The 11,163-nt window shown below is 44.3% G+C and overlaps 4 protein-coding genes across 4 annotated transcripts; 2 read left to right on the forward strand and 2 right to left on the reverse strand.

Annotated features, from left to right (window-relative positions):
* Window positions 1-136: 136 nt before the first annotated feature.
* On the forward strand, window positions 137-988 carry PHALS_13307 (ubiquitinspecific protease; the record flags this gene model as incomplete). The annotated part of the gene is made up of 1 exon (XM_024729042.1): window positions 137-988. The coding sequence occupies one exon, from the start codon at window positions 137-139 to the stop codon at window positions 986-988; it is 852 nt and encodes a 283-aa protein (XP_024579458.1).
* A 240-nt stretch (window positions 989-1,228) lies between these two features.
* Window positions 1,229-2,503, forward strand: PHALS_13308 (uncharacterized protein; the record flags this gene model as incomplete). The annotated part of the gene is made up of 1 exon (XM_024729043.1): window positions 1,229-2,503. The coding sequence occupies one exon, from the start codon at window positions 1,229-1,231 to the stop codon at window positions 2,501-2,503; it is 1,275 nt and encodes a 424-aa protein (XP_024579459.1).
* Window positions 2,504-2,554: 51 nt separating this feature from the next.
* Window positions 2,555-7,834, reverse strand: PHALS_13309 (atp-binding cassette superfamily; the record flags this gene model as incomplete). Its single annotated transcript, XM_024729044.1, has 14 exons — window positions 2,555-2,842; window positions 2,905-3,489; window positions 3,551-3,828; window positions 3,878-4,010; window positions 4,068-4,140; window positions 4,217-4,461; window positions 4,529-4,621; window positions 4,689-5,006; window positions 5,073-5,615; window positions 5,678-6,112; window positions 6,173-6,271; window positions 6,335-6,476; window positions 6,541-6,770; window positions 6,851-7,834. The coding sequence occupies 14 exons, from the start codon at window positions 7,832-7,834 to the stop codon at window positions 2,555-2,557; spliced, it is 4,446 nt and encodes a 1,481-aa protein (XP_024579460.1).
* A 547-nt stretch (window positions 7,835-8,381) lies between these two features.
* PHALS_13310 (ubiquitinspecific protease) lies at window positions 8,382-11,120 on the reverse strand (the record flags this gene model as incomplete). The annotated part of the gene is made up of 2 exons (XM_024729045.1): window positions 8,382-10,496; window positions 10,566-11,120. 2 exons carry the CDS (start codon window positions 11,118-11,120, stop codon window positions 8,382-8,384), a joined length of 2,670 nt encoding a protein of 889 aa, XP_024579461.1.
* Between the last annotated feature and the right edge of the window lie 43 nt (window positions 11,121-11,163).

Below are 11,163 nucleotides of genomic sequence, written 5' to 3' on the forward strand. Positions count from 1 at the left end.
GCTTGATGGATGCTTGGGATGCGTGCTTCTTCCTTCTTGTCAAACTCCAATCCCACTCGCAGCCGAGGAGACTGTGGCAATCGATTGGGATATTCGTACTTTAAAAGAAGAATACGAATCAATTGAAGCCAGCAAGATGGACTTTGATGCGTCAGTCCAGCAGCATCAGCGAGAGGACAACCAACCTCTTAATTTGACACATTGTTTGGAGATATTCACAGCTAAAGAAACGATACCAGAAGCTTATTGTGGTCGCTGCAAAACGTTGCGTCCTGCTACAAAGAAAATGGATATCTGGCGCTTGCCACCGCTGCTAGTAATCCACCTTAAGCGCTTCTGCTTCACCCAAGTTTCACGTCGTAAACTGCACCATTTGGTGGACTTCCCGCTTCGAGGGCTGCAATTTGGCGACTTTGTTGCTCGAAAGCGTGACCCTCGCGGACAAATATCTGGTTTAGAATACTGGTTGTTTTTGGGTGGAAAACTAAGGGTAAATGCAAATGATCGGAAGTCTGAGTTGCTACTTAGCAGTTGCAACTCCAAACAGAAAAAAGCTAAAGCACTAGCTCGAGAATCAACGGCATTAGATGCACCAGCTGCAGCTACAGCTGTTATTCGTGGTGACGATACTTTTCTCTACGATCTGTATGCAGTTGTTAATCACGTGGGTGCGCTGGGAGGAGGACATTACTTTGCGTACGTGTTAAGTGATCACGATGGCAAGTGGAAGTGTTTCAATGACCATCAATGCAAAGATATCGACGAAAAGGAAGTCGTGTCCTCAATGGCGTACATATTATTTTATCGTAGACGGGATGTTGCCAATATGTCGATTAAGCAGCTTTTCCCGCCTTTACCCACAGATGCGACCAGCAATGGAGCCAGCACTGAAGAAGAAGCTGCGAATGATAAAATTAGAGTGGAGGAACTGATGCAACGATCCAAGTTGAGTTCTGCGGGAAATGGAAACACTTGCAATATTAGTTGATATAGCAAACATTACCCAGCGAAATTTTGTTTAAAGTATTTTGATGGAAAATTCGATGATCCTTCGTCACTTTAATTCAAATTGAAGGGGCCTCGTCGCTCTTAAGCTTTAAAAACACAAACACGTCATCATGAAGTTGTTGCAAAGATCTGCCCACAGCGCACTTCCCAGATCAAAGCCCTGCTATCAGAAACAAATCGCCTATTGAAAATACATGGTGAAAACACTCCTCATTCAACCATGGAGTACCTCTCAAAAAAGCGTGACAGTCTTCTCTTAGAGGTGCTGCAATGTGCTCACGATGAGAGTGAAGCTCGGGTAAACTCCCCTGAAACGCAGCTTCCTAGCGAGCATCAGGAAAGTGACTTTGGTGACATGAATCAGAAGTCTCGCAAGAAACAAAAGGTGGATTCTGGCGACTATCAATCTCAAATTGACACATTGCAGAAAGAAGCTGCGGAACTGAAGGATCGATTGGCCTCTCCAAAGCATCAATCTTCAAGTTTAGCCCACAAACTTGGTAAGTTGTGCATCGAAGCCAAACAGACTGCGGCCATTATGAAACGCAAATTAGCCGAGCATGCGCACTGGTTACAGCGAGTCAGCAGTTTGATGGAGACAGCCCCGCTATTGGATTTTATTGTGCCGTCAAGCGAGGGGAAAGAAAATCACTCAATATTACAAAGCAGTCTATCTGCTCTCGACAAATGGCGAGGGGAGGCAAAGCAACGTCCACACCCTCGCTTGAGATTAGACGATCGTTTACGTGCTGCTGTCACGATTTGCCAAGCAAACGCTTTTAAGCTATTGCAGGATGCCAGAGAGAAATCACCATTGTTCCAGCAATCGCTAGAGTTTGAGTCTCATGGATGGAAAATCATTACGGGAACGTTGCTTAATGACCACATTGGCTTTAGCTGCCATCGAATACTCCCCCCTGGGATGACTTGCAAGGCAAAAGAAGTGGCAATGGCATTGTGGAACTCTGTTGAGCGAGATGAAATTTTCCGCACTTTTGTGCCACTTGTACAAGATTCGATCATCACGTATCAGGAGACGGACTGTTCTCTTTCGTGCCGAGTCTTGTTGCTCTCCCAAGAGACGCCGCAGCAAGCAGTAGCGACTGTCGAAGCTATCAACTCTACTCAAGGTGAAGAGGGCCCGTGGCAAATTTCTATGGAAGCAGTACACGATCATTACCTATGCTCTTTTGTAGCAGATGCATCAGGTGACTCAGTCATGCCGAATACGTGTCCTCCTGTAAAACTTGATTTAGGGCTTCAAATGAGCAAACTTAATATGCACAACAACTTTTTGATGGGCGCTAAAGTTTCGAAGATAAAGGAAGGCGTCGACATTTTTATTGCTGGATCTGCACACTTTGATCTTCCGTACTACCGAGAGCCAACGCTTGACCTGCTGCAGCACTTTGTGTCGCACATGCCTGTGTACGAGGATCTTCATTTGACGGCACTGGTGGATTGCCACGACAAAACAGGAGCAGATGCTCTCTGACAAAATTATCGTAGATGAATTATAATTTCTATTTGTCTCAAGGTTCTCGATTTAGTCTGTTTCCGACCTCCATTTTCCCAGACGATTTCTCAACTCGATTTCTTTATCTTCGTTTTCACAAAATATAACTGGCGCACTGTGCTTAGTCGAAGAAAGAAAGGGTGCGATCATTGTCTTTGTCGATTCGGCCAGCGATTGGGATAGCCATGCGAGAAGAACATGCATTATATCGTCGTGCAGCTCACTCAAGTCAACAAGTTCTTTGGTCGAAATCTCAAACAGCGTACATTGACTAGCTGCTGAAGCCGTATCATGGGCGAATGCACTGGGCACAAAAGACTGGACCAAACGATCGCGCGCAAATGTTAGTACCCAGAAGTTTTTCTGTTATAATACCGTACCTCTTTTCCGAAGCAGTCGCTACCGTGAAGCTTAACTGATGCTGATGAGGGCGCTGCCTCACTTATTAAGTCTATTGTACCATCAATGATGATGTATACGCACTCAATTTTGGAATCAGTTGAGTACAGCACATCGCCATGGCTAAGCAGAATGACTCGCGATAGCTGGGCCACCAATGCAACCTTCTCATCATCGAGATTCCGCATCAAGTGAGAAGCCTTTAAATGTATTGACTTCTCGAATGTTGTGTACTCAGCGGGGTCTGTAAGAGTTAATAATCTCTTTGGTTTAAACGAGCCAAAGCTCGAGCTCTTCCCAGTCGGTTGTAAATTATTTACGCTCCGGCGTCTACCGATCGCGTCTGAAAGTAGAAAAGATTTTCCACGGGGAATACTTCGTGATCTGCCAACATTGTACAGAAAAGATTTTGCCGCATGATCGACAGAGAGCGCGGCTTTGATGTTGGTCGTTAGCGACTCTGTTCGCCTAAGTACCGGTTGGTTTGCGTTGTTGTCCGAAAGTGTTTGCGAGATTCTTCGATCACGACTAGGAAGGCTTCCGGATTGAGCTATTGCACGAAGTGGCTGGACAACAATGAATGTACTGAGTGCGTTATTTCTTAGAGACATCAGAGCGCTTTCTTACCTCAAAGTATAAGAGTTGAAGAGAGGAAGCCACAGCGTTCAATACTCCTCTGGAGACTTGTGGGGTTTCCTTCATCAAGGCATCGAGCTCGTCACGCGATATGCTAAGCAGAATACAATCCTCTAGTGCCGTTGCAGAGAAAATTTGAATTCCAGCGTGAAGGGGGTGCTGCAACAACGCAGCTTGGCCGATACAAGTGCCAAAATCTAAGGTAGCGAGAATTTTTTGCTCCTTGTGAAGTTGAACAGTGCCCGTCGCAACGACATACATAGCTGAAGCTGACACACAAGGTAAGAAATCCGTCGATCAATAAAGAGATTTACCTACCAATGTTGCCTTCAACCGCGAACGTTATTCCTCGCTTGACAGTCACTGGAACGAATCGGTTCGATATTACCCGAAGAATAGTGAGTGCACAAACGTTTTCGAATAATGATGACACCCGAAGACAGTTTGCCACCTGAGAATCAAATATTTGACATTCAAACCGACTAATTCATGTCAATACCAAACGCACTGCAATTCGCGAAAGTAGTGGAGAGGCACAATCTTCTAGAATGGAAATAGGCTTGTACGTAAGGCTTTTGGGACTGCACACCACGACAGAATAACCATAAGTCAATAATCAAGACCTCGCTGCCTTCGAACGGACGCACGCTTCCCTACCCATGATATGTTTCAATCAAAAGCTCCTTGGTTAGTTCGTGATTAAGCAAGTTCGGGATAATTTCATCTTGGAATGTTTGTTTCGCTGCATCACTAAGATAGCTTCCATGATTTTCTGCAATATGAAGGAAATATTGAAGAGCTAGAGCCAACAGCTCCAGCTCTGTTTCCTGGTGCATCATGACATCCAGTAGAATATCGACAGTATCTTTTCCATCGAGCAATTCTTCGACATCCTTTGTTATCTGAAAACCCATAGAGCATAAGCTTTTAGCGACAACATATTATTTTATCATATCATCTATTGGACACCTTTAATGTTGCTTTGTTTGTCGACATATCCGGGAAAAGCAGCGGAAAGACCATCCCTTTATACGACGAGGGAAGCAGACTTTCCAATACCTCCTACGGTAAATATATAACACGTCGGCTGCTAATTGCGGGACGAAAGCTAAGTTAATTATGCATATACCTGGATAGCAGAGATCACTTGGCGAGAATCTGACTGTAAGCCTTCCAAAATTACAGCGACATTAAATTCTTTGGGGAATCCCGTCGCCAGTAGCTTAAGCAATAGTCGAAGTGTATCCTTTAGACGGTGTTCAACATGTTGTAGAAGTAGAGGAGAAGTCTCTTCGATCACTGCGGCTGTACGAGGACAGATTTCAGCGAAAAGCTCTAAAACGTGACGCATTTGATAAGCTTCACGAATCTTCAGACTCAGTGTGCGGTGAATGGGATCCATCAAATGGGAAAATGAATTGACAGTCTTTTCATCCGTTGATGCAACCTATAAGATTGAGCTCAAAGGCATGATTAAGGCATTGTATTTTGCTATATTGATTCAATTACTTACCAGCACAAGTAGCGCGTCCACAATCATTTCTTCCATGATCACATCTTTTCCAACAAGATGTTGCAATAAAAACGAATTGTTTGCATTGTGCGGCAAGTCAAGAAGCGTCTCAATCAAATGCAGGAGGAACTCCAATTTGTCTTCAAAAGAAAAATCACAATAACCCAAAACTTTGAGAGCGCCTGCTAGTCGCTCTCTTTTGCTTTGAGATTGACCTGGCAAAAGCATTTGATCACAAATATCTTGATCAGGTAGCCTCAACATTTCTTCCGTGTATTGACAGAGAGGTCCCCACAAGGCAGCAGGATCAAACCTTTTCAAAGCATCAACAATCTGAGAACGGATTGTTGAATTAGAAAGATGTTTCATCAAAGCTGGGATCAGCATTCGAGATGTACGGGAACTGTTTAAGCAGCAATCTACCGCGGCTTGAACGATCTGAGTCGACGAGTGGTGAAGTAAATACACCAGGAATCCGTCACTCAAGAGCTCTGGCAACTCCTTGCCCACGATTTTCAAACCCACAACGCGCGCTTCTAAGATCTGAATGAAAACGAGCGTATTAGCTGTTGTACGTAAACTGCATCTGAATGATTCATTTGTACCTTTTCCTCGTGGAGCAATCGCTGTAAAAGCACGTTTGCCTCTTCATCTGTCCAGTCCGAAAGCCGCAATAATGCCACTGCCGAGCACACCACAATGGATTGGTCTTCATCCACACTCCGAAGCAGCTTGTAAAGTACGTCTAAACATTGTTCTACATTTACGTCAAATCTTTCGTAACCACAAGCTAATATTGCCGCGACTCGTAGCTGGCGAGGAACCGCACCAGATGTGTCCTTAATGAGCATAACTAAATCCATCGCGTTAAAAATTCCAGTGGGGAGGGTGCTGGCATCAGGAAGCAAGTAAGATTCTTGAGCATGGAGCACAAAGTCTCGCTTTGCTGTTGTGTGCAGATCTAATAAGCGTAGCTTTGTATGCATTTGTGTCAGAGATACCGCATTGCTACGGTCCTTGAAAAATAAAGCGCGCAGCTCCTGCCGTGAGTACATTCATGTGAGACCAGAGAGACAACTGAAGGCATCTTACGGTCCTACCTGGGAAAAAAGACCGATATGTTTGTGCGACAAGGAGCTCAAGACAAAATTAGCTTGAGTTTGCTCACCATTGACCAGCGTTTCTTTTACCAATAAAATCTACATCCACGTCTTCATTCAAAATCTTGCTGACAAAAAATACCTTTTCAAAAAATGGATTACCTGGTCAGGTGTGAAATCGATTAAAGGCGAAGTAAGATCCAAATAGCCTTGTCGTAAAGAGGCATAAAACTCGGAAGCGTAAGATTTCCTAGCTGCAAGTGCATCAACTATCCAGACTGCAGATGTCAAGATCATAACAACGCTAGAGCAGCAAGAGGATAGGACATGACCATTTTTTAAATTGAAGTAACATTGGCGAATTTTACCTCGACGAAAAACCTCCGAGGAAGTGAGAGACCAAGGTTGAGGTCAAAATTATCGATAACACCGCACCAAATATCCGTGACACGGAGCGGAAGGGGCCGCAAACAAAGTTTTGAAAACGACCTCGCTCGTTATCATTGAATGGCAGCCACAGCAATTGTCTCGCCGGATTGAAAATGGCTTGGGACACAGCATTGTAAAGCGCTCGAGTGAGAATAAGCGAAAACGCCGACTATTTAAGTATCACAGCCAGAAAGCTATCTTAGACCATAATGTACATACAAACATTATCGTTAAAGAAAATGCACCTACATTTGATAAAATAGTTGTGCCTCCAAAGAAAATAATAGTCACAGGGAGCATTGCAACGCCATACATGACTCCAAATCGTATGAAATAGGGTCCAGAAAGCAACTGCATCGGAATCATGAAAAAACTTTGCACCCCATTGATTAAAGACAGCGACGCCTTCACTTCTTCCTCTGGTTGTCGTGACACGATCGACAAAGTTGTATTATCTATTAAAACACGCATCACTGTAGCTAACATGTCGAATACACAAATGTGTTTCAAGTACGTCCTGGTCTGGATTTCTCGGATAATCCTAGTCGATGACGAGTCTGCAAGATCTCCATGCTTTGTCTTGTTTTGGTCTCGAAACTTTCCCACAGATGTATTTTTGTGAGTTGAAGTGGCAGCTGTAAAGTGCTCAGCTGAAATCAGTAGAACCCCAGCGATGGAAAAGAGCATTCCAGATGATACTACCAAATTAAATTCAGTGGGCAATTGATAACTTTGAATGAGCGGCAAAATCATAAAACTTGTCAATAGACTGCCAAATGTAGATCCAAATGTGATGACTCCAAAAAAACGTTTTGAATCAGCCACATCAAAAGCTTTAGCACATAAGTCCCAAAATTGTTGGGTCAGTAATTGGGTTTGCACTTCAAGCCATAAGTACAATAGAACAGATGTTGCACGAGTCAAAAATGGTGCAACTAAGGATAATAGCGTCAGAATAAGGAGCCCAACTCCTAGAACCAAGGGGCTGATGGAGTATACAATGGAAGAACGCACAGGACGTGCCGCCGCCACCTTATCGAGAAGCTGGGTCGCTAATGTCAGCGCATAGGCCGTGCTCACAGACAGGACGAGTGTGAGTGTGGCCACACTAGAGGCAGCATAGTAGCGCAAGAAGATGGCATCTCGGGAGATGGTTCCTAACACAGTGACGCAGCACTGCAGTGTCCAGAGCGCACAGAAGAAACCCACGCGCCGTAGAAGCGCCGGGTCCATGATTAACCCTTCTTCAGCCGTATGTGACAATTTAAAATGGAGTGCTTTCAATTTATCATATATCATTCATATTTTGGAACTCTACAAGTCAGGTTTTAGTGATACCAGAACATTTAGAAACGTCCATCGAGAAGCCTCTGTTTTTTTTTGCTTGTCAGATTTTTTCGAAATTCTAGTTCGCAAAACATTACTGCCGATAATTTTTTATTATTTACAAGCTATGCCCAAGATTCTCATTCAAGTTCTGACGACTATGGCAGTAATGCGCTTTGATGCAACATTTGCAATTTATCACTGAAAATCGAGAACTGTTACATCCTGTTAATGTGAAGCGATAAAAATATCAGCTAAGAACTTTTCGCTAGGTAACAAGTGTGAATTGCCCAACATAGAATAATAAATACATGAAGGCATATCTGATATTCTCACTAATCTGTGATCTATTGTAAAGCACCACAACAAGATTTAACAACGTGATCCACTAGGGGCTTTTTGCTTAAATTGCAGCCTTTCGGCATCGGAGATTAACTTTGTTTTGTATATTGTATCAAGTTGCGCCGACTTGAAGACTTTTGCGTTTGTAAAACAAAATGTAAGCGGCGTTAGACTTGATCTGGTCAATCATCGCTGGTGTCACTTGACTATCATCGAATGAGTACCAACCCGGGTACATTTCGCCAACCCCATCGTTCCAACTCTTAGCGAAAGCTGTATAGTGACCGAAGCCCATGCCACCGTAGTGATTGCTTACAGCAAATAGATCATAACAAAGATGGTCCTTGTCATCGCTCTTTTCGAGACAAAACGGCGACATATCAAGACCTTCCAACGGAAAATCCACGTACACGTCCAGTTTATCCCGCAGGATTTCATTACGATACTCAAATCGCTTAAGCGAAAGCACCATCACATCTGGTAACCGCCACATTTCCATTGTTTTTCGCGCTTGTCGGTGCTCCTGACACTTACTGCAGTACCACAAGTTTGCTTGATCAAGAGTCTCCGGCTTTACAAAGTTTCGAAAACAGTCGTATAGAGAAATTCCGTCATGATGAGAGACATTTGACTTTGCACGCATGCTCTCGTGATTTACAATTCGCTCGATGTCAGGCCGGGGTGACGCTGATGACAACAGCATTGACGATGTCCAGGATACGGCAACGAACACCAAATCTTCAGACAACTCTTCATCGTGCGATGTGGCAAAGTCGATGAATTTTGCGTCGGTAGCTGGTGGAAGAGGCTCATTACGCAGAATCACGCCATCACGATTGGTCAGATAAATGCATTGAGAAAGGATGTTGGCAGGAATTTTAGCACAGGATGCTTGGGAGATGTGAGTACTGAGTAGCAAGCTCCACTTTTCCAACATCTCTGCACACGTCGTTGAAGCTGTGTACGTAAATAACAACGGATCGCCCGTCAAAGTTGGTCCCACTTTGTGGTACAGAAATCCGTAGAACGCGGACTCGTCAGCTGACTCGTGGGCAATTTGGTACATTAAAATACGGTCATCCTCTCGAAGTCTGCTTAGCCGTTCAGTATCTCTGATGGTACGGTACGTTATTGACTGGTAGATATCGGCTACCAGAAGGGAGCTTGGGCTCACGCCGCACAGTTTACTGAGCGCACACTTCAAGACAAGCACACTTCCTTTCTTGGGCACTTCGAGCAAGTACCGTGTCATACATTTACCTGCATCGCTTGGAACAAAAATGACTTCAATTGCAAGGGTTTGTCGCTGGGGTAATTCCAATTGAATGCAATTAAATGGATCAAAAGTAATTGAAATCTTGTTACAAGTTGGGCACACAACTGTTGACTTGAATTGACCCTGAATATGATCCACAAAAATACTGTCATTGCGCAGCAAATGACGTTTCCAAGCTTCCTTTGCAACAGCAGCATCATCTTGTGATCCGTCTGACTCGTTCACTTCAGTATACGGTTTGTGTTTGACGCGATTCAAGTCTTCATGCAAGCCATCGATGATATATGCAAGCAGCTCTTGCGCGTCGTGTTGCTGGAACCCTGAGAATTGTGGAGCAAAGCGACTAATTGCCCGCTTCAAATTGGCCGGAGATGTACAAGGGACTGTGCCAAACCACAAATCCTTTAGCAAGGCATCGTACTCTGCAGCCAAATTACCACCTGTTCCTAACGGATTGTCAGGATTTAAGTCTTTTTTGTACTTGTTGCTCAAAAAATAGCGTGTCAATATCTCCACGTGGCTCAAACACTGCAGCGCCGAATTCATAAAGCAAGTGTTTCCCAAATTGCGAAGGCCCATCTTACCTCGTCGTTCAGCTTGTAAACATTGCAAGATATCGTCCTCTTTTTCTTCAGCGGTAACAGTCGAACGACACACGATCTTGTGGTATTTCCAGTGCGACATTTGGCAGTTTGAGTTGCAATACCAAATCAGCCGACAACCTCCACATCGCTTAAACGTGCCGGTATGCTTTCTACACGCTCCACACATTTTTGAAATCGAGCCAGCGACGCCATCCACTTTTTGTCTCACAGGCTTTTTAGCAACGATGTTAAGGTTGTCCTCCTTCATACCGCTTGCAGCAAACTTGACTGTTTTGCATTCATCTCGCATCGGTTTATCTGACGAGTCATTTGTTGAAATTTCAGACGCTTTGTCTACTCCCTGTTCCTACAAAGGTCACTTCCGTTAAAGAAAATACAATCAGTCATAACGCTTTAAAGCTGTGCTCTGTCTTACCGGAAAGACTTGCACACGGTTAAAAGTATTGCCTAGCTTTGGGTCCCCGACTTGGACAACGAATCGAGCAATAGTTGGTCCTCCACCATACCAAACTGTGAGCGCATCCCACACCTCGAGAGGTATAAGAACGTAGTGATAATTTTCCTTTAAATGAGGCCGCAGTGGACCGCCCATAAGCTCGTCTAAGGCCGTATCCGAGCCGACATTAAGCAATGGTAGATTATTTATATGCCCGGGCGCCGGAATGTCTACACTTACAGGCACGAAGCTCTTGTCACCGTAGCCTACAAACTCGCACCAGTGCTCCCACCATTTAGCCGAAAGTAAAAAGCGTTTATCCCCAACCTGCAGTCCCTGTTGATCCGCCTGCGCCATAAGGCGCTTGACTATCTCGCACTGTTTGCTTCGATCTAGTAGCTTGTTACCGCTACTATGTTGCGAATTTTCACCCAAATCAAAGTCAAAAATACCACGAACTTGACTTGAGACAGTCACTGTGGACGTCTCGGAAGAAGAGCTGGGGATCCCGTCAAGCGCGGTGGCCGACGTCATGGATATTAATTTGTAATAAGCAATGTAGAAAATATTCTACCTT

This window comes from Plasmopara halstedii (genome assembly GCF_900000015.1).
Source record: "Plasmopara halstedii genome assembly, contig: Scaffold_658, whole genome shotgun sequence".
NCBI classification, from domain to species: Eukaryota; Oomycota; class Peronosporomycetes; order Peronosporales; family Peronosporaceae; genus Plasmopara; species Plasmopara halstedii.